General features: G+C 36.4%; 1 protein-coding gene across 7 annotated transcripts in view; it reads right to left on the bottom strand.

Moving 5' to 3' along the window:
* Positions 1-17,014, bottom strand: part of PCCA (propionyl-CoA carboxylase subunit alpha) — a 378,662-nt gene that overhangs the window by 157,805 nt on the left and 203,843 nt on the right. For all 7 annotated transcript variants that reach the window (XR_008619078.1, XM_028497435.1, XM_007103730.4 and 4 more), the window contains 2 exons: positions 15,995-16,105; positions 5,292-5,400 (listed from right to left, as the gene is read on the bottom strand). Coding sequence is in view for 6 of the 7 variants with exons in the window: in XM_028497435.1 (XP_028353236.1) it covers positions 5,292-5,400; positions 15,995-16,105 (220 nt within the window). In the remaining variant the exon portion in view is untranslated. The remainder of the gene's footprint in view (positions 1-5,291; positions 5,401-15,994; positions 16,106-17,014) is intronic.

Genomic DNA, 17,014 nt, shown 5'->3' with positions numbered 1-17,014 from the left:
GACACGGGTTCGTGCCCCGGTCTAGGAAGATCCCACATGCCGCGGAGCAGCTGGTCCCGTGAGCCATGGCCACTGAGCCTGTGCGTCCGGAGCTTGTGCCCCGCAACGGGAGAGGCCACAACAGTGAGAGGCCGGCGTACCGCAAAAAAAGAAAAAAAAAAAAAAATTATTAAAGTGAAAGCTCGTGTCATCTTAACTTTGTTTTGTTTTCTACATAATTTAAGAGACTAATGCATTCTAAAATAATTATTGGTGTATAGTTTGGGACATAGACTGTATAAAGGTGTAATTCTGTGATGTCAACACCTACACCCAAGCAATCGCTGATCTTTTTTCTTTTATACTTCCATCTTTCCTAGAAATTACAAATAAATGAAATTGTACATTATATAGTCTTCTCTAACTGGTTTCTTCCTCTCAGCATGATTTTCTTTTTAGGTTTATGCATGTACATGCATGTATCAGTACTGCATTTCTTTTTATTGCTAAATAGTATTCCATCGTATAGCTATACCACATTTATTTTTCTACTCACCACTTGATGCACATTATTCTACCAGGTGTGTGGTGGTGTAGCACTGTGATTTTAGTTTGTATTTTTCTAATGATTAATGATGTTAAACATCTTTTCATGGACTTATTTGCCATTCATATAACTTCTTTAAAAAAGAGTCTACACCAAATCTATTTTTTAAAATTTGGTTGTTTGGCTCATTTTTGAGTTGTAAGAATTATTTATACATTATAGATTCAAGTCCTTTATTGGACATGTATCTCTGAATACGTTCTGCCATTTGTTATACTGTTTTATAATATTCTTGATGGTGTTTTTAAGAGCAGTTATTTTGCATATATTTTAAATTCACTATAATAGAAATTTTAAATGTGCTTTCAAAGACTAGTGAATAAAGAGAAGAAATAGTCACAACATAATATGAAATTTTAAAAAGTAAAATTCAAACGACATTTCCAGTGTGACTCTAATTATGTAGGGTATATACACTACAAGTATGGATATGTATAAACATACACACATATACACTTGGAAAGGAATATATTAAAATGTTAAAAGTGGTTATTGCAGGATTACAGGAAATTTTTCTTCTTTTATTTTTTAAAACTTCTTCAGATTCTTACCAATGTTAAGTCAGCACTCTCTGAAAATAACTAGAATACACTGCTTAAAGATCAAACCAGTTCATCATTAGCTATACTCAGGACTTCTGAAATAGTCAAGATCCAAGTAACACCTGAAGGTAAAGGAATAAAGATATGAATATTGTATTTACCAAAAAAATAATAAAAATATTATTCATACAAGGTATGATTCTGGCTTTAAAGCAAAAGCTTAGTTAGATCTCTCCTACACACACATCATTCCAAAACAGCACAGTCCAACAAAGCTTGACAGAAATACAACAGCGATGATGGAAAGGTTCTTTCTGTTACCCGATACAGTAGCCACTGACCACAGTACAGTAGTGGCTATGGTGCACTGCAAGTGTGGGTAGTGACTATACTGACACTGACATTGAAATGTGACTGAGAAACTGAGTTTTTAATTTAATTTTAATTCAAATAGGCACATATGGCTAGTGGCTTCCACACTGGGGAGCACGACTTTGGGGGAAAACAAACAAACCAACCAGATTCCTGGCTCTATGGACCATTTTCCTCCTCCTTCCATTCATTCAGTAATTTACAGAAATTCAATATCCTCTCATCTCTCCCTAGACAGTCACCAAATTAACTTCAAAAAAAGATCGTACATTAAGCTTTTTGTACTTTCCCTTGAGGATAACAACAAATGAAAACTACTGGTTACTTGGGATTCGTCCCAAGTTCACAAGAATGGTTCAACATATGCAAATCAATCAATGTGATACACCACATAAAAAAAAGAAAAGACAAAAAAACATGTGATCATCTCAATAGATACAGAAAAAGCATCTGACAAAATTCAACATCCATTCATGATAAAAACTCTTACCAAAATGGGTATAGATGGAACATATCTCAACATAATAAAAGCTATTTATGACAAACCCACAGCCAATATAGTACTCAACGGTGAAAAGCTTAAGACCTTCCCACTAAAATCTGGAATAAGACAAGGATGCCCACTCTCGTCTCTTCTATTCAACATAGAATCAGAGGTCCTAGCCACAGCAATCAGACAAGAAAAAGAAATAGAACGTATCCAAATTGGAAGGGAAGAGGTAAAACTGTCATTATATGCAGATGACATGATACTATTATATATATAGAAAACCCTAAAGACTCCACACAAAAACTACCAGAACTGATAAACGAATTCCATTCATGATAAAAACTCTTACCAAAATGGGTATAAATGGAACATATCTCAACATAATAAAAGCTATTTATGACAAACCCACAGCCAATATAGTACTCAACGGTGAAAAGCTTAAGACCTTCCCACTAAAATCTGGAATAAGACAAGGATGCCCACTCTCGCCTCTTCTATTCAACATAGAATCAGAGGTCCTAGCCACAGCAATCAGACAAGAAAAAGAAATAGAATGTATCCATATTGGAAGGGAAGAGGTAAAACTGTCATTATATGCAGATGACATGATACTATTATATATATAGAAAACCCTAAAGACTCCACACAAAAACTACCAGAACTGATAAACGAATTCAGCAAGGAAGCAGGATACAAGATTAACATTCAGAAATCGGTTGCATTTCTTTACACTAACAATGGAATATCAGAAAGGGAATGTAAAAAAACAGTATCTTTTAAAAATCACACTCCCCAAAATAAAATGCTTAGGAATAAACCTGACCAAGGAGGTGAAAGACTTATACACTGGGAACTATAAAACATTAATAAAGTAAACTGAAGATGAATCAAAGAAATGGAAAGATATCCCAGGACCTTGAATTGGAAGAATTAATATTGTTAAAATGGCCATCCTACCCAAAGCAATCTACAGATTTAATGGGATCCCTATCAAATTACCCATGATATTTTTCACAGAACTAGAACAAATAATCCTAAAATTTATATGGAACCATAGAAGACCCAGAGAATTGCCAAAGCAATCCTGAAGAAAAACAACAAAGCAGGAGGCATAACCCTCCCAGACTTCAGACACTACTACAAAAGCTACAGTAATCAAAATGGTGTGTATTGGCACAGAAACAGACATATGGATCAATAGAACAGAATAGAGAGCCCAGAAATAAACCCACACACCTACAGCCAATTAATCTTTGACAAAGAAGGCAAGAATATACAATGGAAAAAAGAGAACCTTCAGCCAGTGGTGTCGGGAAAGTTGGACAGCTGCACGTAAATCAATGAAGTTAGAACACACCCTCACACCATACACAAAAATAAACTCAAAATGGCTTAAGGACTTAAACATAAGACATGACACCATAAAACTCCCAGAAGAGATCATAGGCAAAACATTCTCTGACATAAATCATAGCAATGTTTTTGTAGGTCAGTCTCCTAAGGCAATAGAAATAAAAACAAAAATAAAAAACGGGACCTAATCAAACTTACAAGCTTTTGCACAGCAAAGGAAACCATAAACAAAACACAAAGACAACCTACAGAATGGGAGAAGATGTTTGCAAACTATGCGACCGACAAGGGCTTAATTTCCAAAATATACAAACAGCTCATACAGCTCAACAACAACAACAACAACAACAAACAACCCAATCGAAAATGAGCAGAAGACCTAAACAGACATTTCTCCAAAGAAGAAATACAGACGGCCAATAAGCACAGAAAAAGATGTTCAATGTCACTAATTATTAGAGAAGTGCAAATCAGAACTATAATGAGGTACCACCTCACACCAGTCAGAATGGCCATCATTAAAAAGTCTACAAATAACAAATAATGGAGAGGGTGTGGAGAAGAGGGAACCCTCCTACACTGTTGGTAGGAATGTAAGTTGGTGCAGCCTTTATGGAAAACAGTATGGAGGTTCCACAGAAAACTAACAACAGAATTACCAGCAATCTCACTCCTGGGCATATATCCAGACAAAACTCTTATTCAAAAAGATACATGCTCCCTCCACTATGTTCATAGCAGCATTATTCACAATAGCCGAGACATGGAAACAAGCTAAATGTCCATTGACAGATGAATGGATAGATGCAGATTTGCAGCAACTTGGATGCAACTAGAGATTATCATACTAAGTGAAGTAAGTCAGAAAAAGAAAGACAAATACCATATGATATTTGTGGTATCAAATATCATACTTATGTGGAATTTAAAATATGACACTTATATGTGGAATTTAAAATGTGACACAAATGAACCTACTTATGAAACAGACTCATAAACATAAAGAACAGACTTGCGGTTGCCAAGGGGGAGGGGGCTGGGGAGGGATGGAGTGGGAGGTTGGGGTGAGCAGGTGTAAGCTTTTATATACAGGATGGATAAACAACAAGGTCCTACTCTATAGCACAGGGAGCTGTATTCAATATCCTATAATGGAAAAGAATATTTTTAAAAAGAATGTATATATAAGTATAACTAAATCACTTTGCGGTACCGCAGAAATTATCACAACATTGTACATCAACTATACTCCATTAAAAATTTTTTTAAAATACCGATTACTCAGAGATTTTTCTGAGTAAAACCACATTAGCCACGAATATATAGCCTGAGACCAATTTAGTCTTCCTTCTACCTAATTCTTTAGGAATACCCCGAGTTTCTGATCTGTGCTCTTCAGAGCTGCTCAGTCACCTGCCATCTTTTTTCTAATCTTTATTCTTCCTCTTGAGGAAAAGTAAAAAGAAAGGAAAAGGACTTGACGTAACACAATTTTATCAGCTGCCTCTCTAGCAAGTAATGGCTATACTTGCTAAGTAGTATTACTCTAGCAAGTGCACAGACATTCATGATAAATAATCCTGTCACTCAGAAGCATGAATGTCACAATGATTATTTTACTTGCCCGGCTATAAAGCATGTTTTCCCTTTTGCTTAGGTTATTAGGAAGCTAAAAGGTACACTTAGGGCTCACACATAACTAACTCAACCTGTTGTTAATTCTTTCTTATAGCTTATAAACAAGTTTCTTATATACATATTTTTAACTGTTCAGGTTATTTCCTAGAGTTTAGTACTATAACACTTCTCAAAACATTTTTCCAGTAAGAAAACAAAAGTAATAAATACAAATTACTTGAACAGATTTCCTATAAAGTTTCAGAGTACTTTCTCCAATAATGTCCAAATTTTTCTGCTCATTTATTCTGTTTTAAATGATCTCACATACCTTGAATTTTCATCTTCTTGAAAATGATGTGCTCTTAATTGGGATGCCACAAACAAGGATGAAGCTATTGCCAATAACTGGTTTCTCTCATTCTCTGTTAACTGGTGTCCTGAGGGAAATCAATCAATCAGTCAATCAATCACATGCATAATGCTAACATCTATGCTTCTATATTACAGAGTTATTAGTCATTCAAACAAGTATTTTATCAAGCATCTCTTATGGAGCTAGTGTTGTACCAGACACTGGGCTGTGCCAGAGGGAAAGGAGGGAGCAAGATGGCTCAAATAAAACAGACCCCTGCTCACTGGAGGTTTATAGTCTAATTTGGGAAAGAAGATATTAAACAGATGCACAGAACAAAACAATTGCAAATAAGAAAACTACTCACAGAGATCTCTAGGAAAAACTTAGGGCTCCTCATATCTGCTTCTCCTTATCACTCCCCACCCCAAATTTTACTTCTAAGGAGAGAGAGGATAAAATGAGGAAAAGGAGTGTTGCCGGTCAAGGACAGTGGCTGGGCCATGTTTTCTACTGTGAAGGACTAAAAGAAAATAAATACATGATTCTCTTGCCTCTATACTTACAGTCAGGGTTTGAATCCCAGTCAATCAACCAAACAACCAATCGATTTCTCTCTCCCTCTTTAATTCACTCTTCTTACCATAATACAGCTGGATCTGGGGGCAGTGGTCTAGCCTGACAAGCCCGGGGAAAACTCCCTGGTCCGGCTGAGTGTGGTGCAGCGGGGAAATCTGCTCTATGTGCATAATAATTCCTCAAGAAGTGTGTGAGTCAAGGCAGAACTGGATACTCCAGGGTCTGCCAGCTAACACATCCCCTTGAGTGCTCTGTAATCTCACCACAACTTCTAACACTATTTATTTACCACCATGCTCTATACAGATAATAGAGTTTATTAGATGGTACAGTATAGGCAATTTGAGTGCTGGATCATCAGCACTAAGATGCTACTTGTACAATTCAAAAAAGAAAAAATGATCAGGTAGTTATTTAAGTTTATTGGAAAGAAATGAAGTAATTTCAATACTATGTCTTAAAAAATTATTCAAAACAGAAATAAGACTAAAAATATTCACAACTAGAATATAAAGACTTTCCAGATCGGCAGCACATTTTTCTACGGAGAGGCGTTCGGTGAAAATGAAAGGTGCAGTGTTTCATGACACTGAAGGGAAAGGAAAGCCCCAGTAACCCATTCTTCGAGACAAACCTAGGAGCACCATAAACCATAACACCAATGTGGGACGTCTCGTTGGTCTGGGAATTCAGTAACAGAACCCTCAATGGCCTAATAAACCACATTCCTACAGGCTTTGAAAAGTTCCTCATCATCCCCAACACTTAAGCAGTGATGGAAACATTCCATATGCTTCCATAATAAACTACCCTACATGAGGATTACAGAAATTTGGTCTCGGTCTTCTCAAAAACATACCATCTATACAAGAGCGGTTCTCAAAGTATGGCCTGGGGATTACTGGGAGTCCCCAAGAGCCCTTCGGGGGTTCTGCAAGGTCAAAACTATTTTCATAATAATGCTAAGATTTATTTGCTTTTTCCCCCTCTCAGTTTTTCAGGAGTATACTGTGGAGGTTCCCTGATCCAAGAGATGTGACCTGTGATGACATCATTACTCTGATGTCAACATATAATGGATTTACTATTGTTACTCTGAAAATGAATTAATAATTACTTTTAAAGTTCCTAAGTTTTAATTTACAATATAGCAAGTATATAACCACAAAAGCTCTTTGGGGTATAAAGAGGACCAGTGCTTCTCAAACCTCTCTGTGCATCAGAATCGCCTGGATTAAAGCACAGATTCCAGAGCTCCACCTGCAGAGAATGACAGGTAGTAAGTCTGAGGTGGGGCCCAGTAATTTGCATTTCCAAGAAGTTCCAGAGAGCTGCTGAAGCCACATGTCTACAGATCTCATTGTGAACAGAAGTGGTTTAGACTCATGTTTATCAAACTGTGAAATACAAACCACTTAGTAGCACATGAAACCAGTTCAGTGGGTCAGACTAGCAAAACAAGTTATGAGAGCACTTTGCTCACACTATTTTTCACGAGCGTGTGTATCCTAAGTCATGCTGTAAAATAAATTTACTACAGTGGTTCACAAAGTTGTCACTTCTCTAGACACATCTGCACATCATGTGTCGCCAACAGAAAAAAAGGCAAAACGTGGGAATTCTTTAAACTGTAAGATGCTAAATCCGTGTTTCATTTGTCTAACAAATTATTAGATGTACTGACTCAGACAATATTAAGGAGAATCCCAAATAAAATCGAACATCATCACATCTCACAGGCAAACTGATACAATGCATAGCAACTTTAACCCTTTTACTGATACTGGAACAAATTCTCAAATTTTACCAATGGCTAATTCTCAATAAATTTGTCTGATATAAGCGTGCTAAAGACTTCTTGTCTTCTACAATTGAACTAAATTTGTTTCGACAATTTTTTAAAGAATCTCAGGTAATTTTAATAGGGAAGTACTGCAAATATCGTCTACTCTATAGCCCCCATGCAGTGTGTGTGGTCTCTTCTACTGCAATGTTGGACAGATCGCTATAAATGACCTACAGAACCCCTACAATATAGGAAAATGAAAAGTTCTTACAAGGATTTCTAAATCATTAGCCAGTTACTTCTCATACTGAGTTAGACTGTTTCTTTGTGACTTCCACCCATCAATCTGACTTTTCTAACCTAAAGTAACATTGAATAATTCTATTCCCTCTTACACTTGTACATCACCAATCTAGACTGCAGTTACGCACCCTAAAACTCGTTAAATAAAAGAACTATTATATCCGGACCACTCCTGGGGTACTCTGGCCATGTCAAAAGAGGGGTATTCAGGTCCAAAAAGGCAATGCATCAGAGAGTCTATCATAACCAAGGATATCTTATCCTTTATATTGTACTTTTTAGATGTAGAGGCTTTGCAGTATGTTTTAATATACGGAAGCCAATTTTCCTCTTTACTTTTCATAATCTTCTTGGTTGTTCTTGGAAATCTATAATGACATATAAGCTTTTAAATCGCTTATGTAGTAAGCCTTGTGAATCTAACTGGAATTATATAAAATCTGTGTATTAATCTGGGAAAGACTGGCACTCATATATACTGAGTCCCCCCAAAAAATAACTGATTTTTCCCCCCATATTTTCAGATTGTTTCTTTTTCCTTGACAAGATTTTTACATTTGTCTCCATATAGGTTCTATGTCTTTCCTATTAAATTTTCTCTACAGTCTTATAAGACATTACAGTTAATAAGAAAAGGTTTGGTTTCTTCCATTTTCATTTCAAGCTAGCTTTCACACAGAAAAAAGAGTCACTGACTTGGCATACTTTTCTTATTGCATTCAGCCGTCTTGCCAAATTTGCTTATTAAGTCTAGAAGTTTTTAGTAGGATCTTCTGGGTTTTCTAGGAATATAATCATATCTGGGGAAAAAAAAAGACTTTGTCTCTTCTTTTAAAAATATTTACACCAACTACTTCCTTTTTTTCCTTTTTTATCCTCTAAAACAATATTTAATAATAATGGTAATTTTATAGTAGACCTCATTTTGTTCCTGATTTTAAGGGAAATGATTTTAGCATTTCATCATGCAAAATGAAGCTTTTTATTAGTTTTCAGTAAGTAGCCTTTTAATCAGTTTACTTTTTGTTTTATTAGAAATGGGCTATTAGAAAAGACTCTCATTAGAAATGGCTACTGAATTTTTATCAAATACCTTTCTAACATCTATTTTTTTTTTATAAGCCATCAGGAGTTTTGATTTTATTTTAACTGCAATGGATACCCATTAACAGAGGTGGGTTTTTTTTTTTAACTTTGAGGTATAATTGGCATATAATAAATGCGTCCATTTTAAGTGTACAGTTCAGTGAACTTTTTGACAAATGTATATGCCCACATAAACACCACAATCTATACAGAATTTTCCATCACCCTAAAATGTTCCCTCGTACCTCTTCCCAGTCAACATCCCTGACTCTGCTTTCCCTCTGTGGCCCCAGGTTACTAAATTCTTTTCTAGTTTCATAAAAATGGAGTCAGATAGTAAGTGTTCCCTTGTGCCTGACTTCTTTTGCACATAACGTTTCTGGGATTCATCCACGCTGTTGAATGACTCAGTAGTCTGTTCCATGTAAATGCTGAGTAGTACTCCACAGCATGGTATACCGCCGCTTGTTTAGCCATTCACTCACTGAGGGCTTCCAAAGTAAGGGGGAAGGTTTGATTTGGTTCTAAAAGTTATTAACCTTAGCTGCTGAATGAAGAATAAATTGGAATGTTCAATGGCAGCAGTAAGGAGGCCCATGAAGAGGCTCTTCTGAGTCCAGGCAAAAGTACAGCAGCCCAGGCTAGCATGGTGTTGAGTCAGTCACTCTTGCATTCAATTTCTGCTCTAGGTGAGTAAGTTGAGGCGCGCGCACTTCATTCATGTTTCTGAGCAGGTTCTCACCTGTAAAACACTGCAGTTGCTAGGAGGGAAGCTGAGAATGCCGCTGCCTGCTAACTCACTGGAATGTAAGTCCCGCGAAGGCACCAAGTTCTTTTGCTGACTGATAAATCCTAAGCATCTAGAAGTTTGGGACCTAAATGAGTGTATTTAAATTCTTCCTGTCCTTTTGTCAAATGTGAATGTAAACTAGGAGAGCTGTACAATTCGACACCTGTTTTTCACCTCTCTGCCAACCCTGGCTGGGAAGACTCACAGGCATGACCCTGGGAGTCTGTAGGAGGCAGAAGAGGTTGAGAACCTCCAAGCCTTGCACACACGACAGATGCAGCCCCAAAGGCTCTCGCAGCTGAGGTCAACAGGTGAAGGTCTAAGGTTTCTCAAACCCACCTCTTGACCTTGAGAGCATTAAAGCTTAAAACCCCTTCTGCAACATCAGCGAGTCAGGGAGCAGGGGCTCTCTGGTGAAGACATGGCTGGAAAAAGGTGAGTCTCTTGGTTTTAGAAAGCCTTTGGCTTTTTAAGAATAATTTTACCTCTAGAGTTTAGACTACTGCCTTTGATGTAGTGGGTTCAGCAAATATTTGCAACTGAAAGGAGAAAAACTTCTTCCTCACAATTAACGCTCACCTTCTTAACCTTTCGGGGGGATAATTTCAAACAAAGCCCGAAGCCATAAACGATGTCTATGGTCTCCACTCCAGTGGCTACTGGAGGTCAACCCCCTGTGGCAGCATCTCTGTGACGTGCCTCTGTAAACCTCATGCTATTACCCACCCTCATTTGCATGACCCAGTTTCTAAGAAGCCAGATCTGTGTTCTCCTAAGTGGTTTTAGTCCTATTGTCTATTTTTAATACTCATTTGGTGGTTCCTTTTAAATCCAGCATAGTATGAAACATTTTTGATAGGTGTCCTGATACTGATCCATGCATGTTCTCTCTTTGTGGGATGCAGCTTTGTTGACCATTGGCTTCATGGGTAGGGTAATCTGGCGGGATCATTTTGTTGGGGGAATCTTTGGGTAATCTCTCTAAGGGCTGCTTAGATTTCTCAGAGAAAGATATTCTACTATTGTGCCTGTGCCTGTCTGCCTGCCAGCAGTCTGGGAACCAAGTGGAGAACAGGGCTGGGAGCAGAAGGTGTCACCACATTATGTCCATATTCACTTCACTTGATCCTCTGCCAACTCTGCCTGGTGTCGCTCAGTACAAAGACTGTTTTGTTCTCTACAGGGAAGAACCTCCAAGCTTTTGCCAGGGTGGAGGAGACAGTGTCACCCTGCTTTGAAGAATGAGGGAGGTGATATGGAGAAAATCTTCCAGAGATTTTAGACCAATATTCCCTCCTTTGGGAGTTTTCCAAGTTACTGGAACTAATAATTACTGAGACTTCTGAAGGGTTCCACAGTGACAAAGAGCTACTTCTCAGTTTTTCATACTGTCAGCTTAGGATTCAACATTTTTAGGTTGCTAAGTCAGTTAAGAATCATCCTTGGGCTTCCCTGGTGGCGCAGTGGTTGAGAATCTGCCTGCCGATGCAGGGGACACGGGTTCGTGCCCTGGTCCAGGAAGATCCCACATGCCGTGGAGCGGCTGGGCCGGTGAGCCATGGCCGCTGAGCCTGCGCGTCTGGAGCCTGTGCTCCGCAACGGGAGAGGCCAAAACAGTGAGAGGCCCGTGTACCACAAAAAAAAAAAAAAGAATCATCCTTCAGCTTTACATTTTCTAAAATCATCTCTCTTTTTTCCTTGTGGGCTTGTGTCTTTAAAAAACTCAATTTAGGGGGTTTTGGGATGAGGAAAAAGGTGTATATTTAAGCTATCATCTTAACCACAAATTGGGTGAAGTACTTTCTTCAGTAATTTCCTCAAAAAGGGTATATGTGATGGCACATCTCTGAACTTTTATTTTAAAATCTCTCTTTTCACATTGACACATGAGGGATATCTTAGTTGGGTATAGTACTCTTGGAACAAGTTCTTTCCTATGGAACAGATACTCAGTTTAAGGTTTTCTAATCTCCAATTTATAGAGCCTGAAGATGATTTCATTCTACATTCTTTGCATATAACTTTTTTCTTTCTAGAAGCTTTACAAAGTTTTTTGTTCTCAATAAGCCTAGAATAGTTACTCTTTTTCATTGATCCTGTCTGAAACTCAGTGAGTCTTTCCAACAACATCTCAAGTCTTTCTTAAGAACAGTGAAAATTTATACTCCAATAAAGATGTTTAAAAAAAATTTCCCTTATTATTTCTTTTAAAATTAACCTTTCCTTGTCGATTTTACTTCATGAAACTCTTAGTATTTACACATACGATCTCTTGGCACGTCTCTCTACATCTCTCATCATTTTGCACATTTCATTCTCTCTACCTTTCTGCTACATATTTTGAGATACTTCTTCCATGTATTTTTTGGGGTCACTATAATTTTGTTCTTAGCAGTACTTTCACTTTGCTGAAATGTTTCATTTCTAAAACTCACAGTTTTTTGTACTCCTCTAATACCTTTAAGTGTTCTCACAATTTTTCAGTCAGCGCAGTCATCTGCCTCCCATACCTTCAGGTCTAAAACTGAGTACTTCCTGTCTTCAGGGATTCTTCTAGGTCTCCCTCCCTAGATAGGCAATCTTCTTCCTTTGTATGCGAATGACTCTGTTTGCTCCCAATAGTCAGGTCAAAGTATAGGCAGTGGTTTGCTGGTAAATATTTAATAACCAACTGGGGTGTGAAGGAAGAAGTGCGGTAGTGTGCGGCATTTGCCAATTTCCTTACTGTAAGTACTTTCTCCAAGGCTGATTTCAAACCACCAACATCACATCAAAGAAGATGGATTAGGAAGAGATACACACAGTGGCTCTCCTGAGGCAGCATGACAGCCCCTGCACCTACGGAAGAGGGTCCTTGGAGAGGTGTTTCAATAGGCTACACCACCTCATCCTTGAAGCCATCCTTGATTCCCCAAATTGCAACTAGTTTCTTTCTTCGCCGCTCCAAGACACTTTGCTTATATCTTCACCTTAGCACTTCTTTTATTCTGTCCTGTAGTGTAGTTAGTTCTTTACCTGTTTATTTCCCTAATGATATAACCACTTTATGGACAGGGAAAATATATTATTTCTCTTTGGTTTTCTTCTAGAGTCTACACCAATTATTTGTTGAATGATTTTAATGACTGAATTTTTAAAGGCAACACTTCAGTCACATATTTACCACTTTTAAAGGTACAGAAATACTTGACTAAATTCAAAGGGAAAAAATAAAGAGAAGTGTAATTAATAGTACACTTCTTGTGCTAAATCGAAGTTGTCTAAACATTCCACAATGAAGAGGAAGATAATTCTAATGATTTCTTTTGATGGGGCCGGTGGTTCAAGTGTAGCAAGGCAGCAGAGAAATAAGTCCAAAATGTCCATTCTAGGCTAGCTGAAATTATACTTCTTAAAATATCTTCTTCTTCAATTTTCCCTTTATTTCAAAATCAAAATATCTACTTCTCCATTTTCCATTTATTTTTCAGAATCAAAGGAAAATAACTTTTCAACATCAGCATCTAATAAGTTGACGTGAAGAACAAATTCTTGTGTATTCCATTTTTAAATTTTAGACACAATCGTTTCAAAGTTCAGTCTAAGAGACTTTAGTAACACTGTCCTAGTCTACAAATAAACTTGGGATAATATACATATATAATAAAAAAATGTAATGCAGTCATAAAAACAGGCACTTGCCTATGAATAGTGTCTAGGATAGCTGGACAGATGGGAAGCAGATGGGTAATCCCAAAGGGGCAAAATGACTCAGCCTCAAACATATGGATAAGATCCTGGATTAACTTCAGTTGCCACTTCCTGCTGTCTCTTTCAGGCACATATATCAAACAATCAAAGATGATACAGTTTAATATATCTAAGACCTGCTCTGGGGAAAAATCAGAAAGGAGAAATACAGTAATCTGAAGAAGAACAAGAGGTAGTAGCCATTCAGAGAAGAAAGAACTGACATGAAAATAATATGAAGGAATAAAATAAGCAGTAGACATTAAGAATGGTAAAAATAGGTGTGTACTTTTAAATTGTCATATCGTACATATTGTACAGACAATATGACACATACAGCATACTCTGAAAACTTCTGTGGTTTATGAATTTGAATCCTAGCACAATTGAATGAGTACTGAAACAGAAGTTGAAACCACTAAGTTAAACACTAAGTTTAATTTCTGGCTTTATTATATTACTGGTCACTTAGCCTTATCAGTCTTTCTGGGCTTTGGTTTCCTCACATGTAAAACGAAGGGTGAGACTAAAAATTGCTAAAGGCCTTCTAACAACTGATAATTTAAAAATTGTTATGCATAAGAAACAGAATTATGGTGTCTGTGCTGATAACTGCCTGCCAAAAAAAAAATGTAATATTTAAGTTTATTACAATATTCGGTTTTAAGAAAATTCCTGAGTTCTCTTGAGAATTTGGAACATTTTCAATTGCTGCTAAATGTATAGCACATAGTACCCAACTCCAATTAGAAATTTTAAATGCTCCATTTTCTTTTCCATGGTAATGGGATATAATACCAAATATGCATAAACACATGTATAAATGTGTGAATGTATACATAAATACCCGTGCACACATACAATATGTGTGTTCCCAAGGTTCCCGTAAGTTTTGACCTGTTGTCTCCTTCTGCCTACTGTTTCATATAAGCCAGGCAGACACAAAAGCACATGGAAATCTGAGTCCACTTCACAACTGACAATAACTTTTAATTAAAACTTTGGAAAGGACAAGAAGCCAAAACGTTAGGATCAAAATAAAACCAATTTGTAATCTGGACACATGTACAGTTAAGTAAAAATAGTCAAGGTAATACCTTCTCACCCATACTATGAACAAGATTCTTTTCCCTTACTAAAAACCACTGAATTGTACACTTTTAATTGTATGGTATGTGAATCATATCTCAGTAAAGCCATGATAAAAATAAAAAGAATCACCTAAATCAAAAAAAAAAAAAAAAGATTCTTTTCCTTAATTCAACAAATACTTATTTAATGTCTGTTTTAGTTGCTAGTGAAACAATAAAAAGCAATAACATTAAGTGGTTCCTGGCTTCATGCAACCAACAGATATTAATGAAATAATCACACAAGAACAAAAGTGCAATCATGTTAAGGTTGTAATTTATATTTTTAAAAATTCAAAAGTTCAGGAAAAAGAACCTGATGACTCATTAGTCTCTGTTTTAAGTTCCGAAATAAAACATATCCTTTATTTTTCTTGGTACTAACGATAAAGCCCCGTAACACTAAAGTTGTGAAAGAACAATCAAATCAGTAATCTCCAGTTATTCTCATGAAAACTCTGTATTATAAATTCTGATGTAATAAGTTGCTTTGTAAATGTATTCAATGAAGCTGACCTGAACCTATATACAGCTCTTAAAATGAAGGAGTTGTTTTATATACTAAAACACTTTAAATGGATATAAAGAACACTTAAAATTTGTGAGAGAATGCCTAATCTTCATATGTCCCCAAGCTCATTAGAAACATATGTAGAGCCTTTCACGTGAGTAACATTTCTGATAAGTCTCACGTTAAGTCCTGTCAGTGTCTCAACACCATGTTAACCATGTTTTCAATGCTCACTCAAGGGTTTTCTCTGTCTCTCACTTAATGAGCAATTTTTCTACTACCTGGAAACACTCACTGATAACTTTGCAGTGCTAAGTTGCACAGTCCACTCATTACTTTATTCAAAACTCATTTTTCAGAATAAAGCCATCATCTTCTTAGACATCTCCATTTTCATTAATAGGAATAGCACCTAGTAGTCTGAAATTTTCCGTGCTAATTTTCATAAAGATACAGTTTTAATATTAAATAAGAGTTCCTGTATATACTCCTATCAGCGAGGAATACAAACCTGTATTGACTTTCAGAAACACAACATTCCACATACTAGTTGAATTTCTCACTCAGCAAAATTACAGATTACACATTCATGAGTCACTCATGAATATGCAAAATCATGAATGTCTATAGTCTAGGATACTCTAAGTATATCAATAAATCAAGTACAATATAGGCCCAAGGCCCTAATTTCAGAATAAAGTATACACTGTAATAAAGTATAAAAAGTAATAACTAATACACTAAAATACTTCAATATATACAAACCTTTAAAGCCATCAGGATACACATCAGAAAGAAATTTAGTGTTGATGTCTCCTTTTACAAAGCGTGAGTTGATTATCACCTCTCGAAGTAATGCAATATTATGTGTAACACCTAAAAATAAAATGATAACAGGCTGAATTAAAAACAATGAGTCCATTAAAAATCTAATTCCTATTATCTGGAGAAATTTATCATCAGTGTCCTGTGGCCTGGCAAAAAACCATGCAAGATTACTTACCTCCTTGATTTCAACTGACAACAAAAAATGTCTGAACTTGAGGCAGGAATAAAACTCTGAATGTAAATTTAAGAAATTCAATGGGGAAATCAATGTCTTTTCAATAAATTTTAGAACTACTAGATACACATTTGGAAAAAACAGAAAATGAACCTCAACCCTAATTCACAGCATACATAAAAACTGACTCAAATTGGGTCACAAACCTAAAACTATAAGACTTATAGAAGGAAATCAGGAGAAAAATCTGTTACCTTGAGGTAGGGAACAGATTCTTAGATAGTACACAAAACCCATGAACCATGAAAAGAATATCAACAAATTATATACTCCATCAAAATTTAAAAGTCTGCTCTTCAAAGGATGTAATTAAGAAAATGAAATGGCAAGCCACAAAGAAAATACTGACAACACATATCTCAAATAAAGAACTTGTGTCTGGTATATATAAAGAATGCTAACAATATAATAACAAGATGACAAGCAAACCAGGTGAAAAAAGATAGGCAAAAGATCTAAGGAGACATTTCACAAAGTATATACAAATGGCCAGTTAAGCACAGGAAAAGATGTTCAACATCACTGTCAAAGAAATACAATGAGATATACCCAAACACCAATTTAAGTGGTTAAAGGTTAAAAGACAGATAATACTAAGTGTCGGCAAGAATGTGGAACAAGTGGAACTGTCACCACCTGTGTGGGTGACAGGGAATAAATTGGTACATTTTACAGTTTACTTCCACTTTGGACTGTCTGGCAGTTTCTTTAAAAGTTAAACA

This window comes from Physeter macrocephalus, chromosome 13 (assembly GCF_002837175.3).
Source record: "Physeter macrocephalus isolate SW-GA chromosome 13, ASM283717v5, whole genome shotgun sequence".
Lineage (NCBI taxonomy): Eukaryota > Metazoa > Chordata > Mammalia > Artiodactyla > Physeteridae > Physeter > Physeter macrocephalus.
Note: the sequence above shows the minus strand (reverse complement) of the source record. Positions and strands in the feature narration are given on the sequence as shown.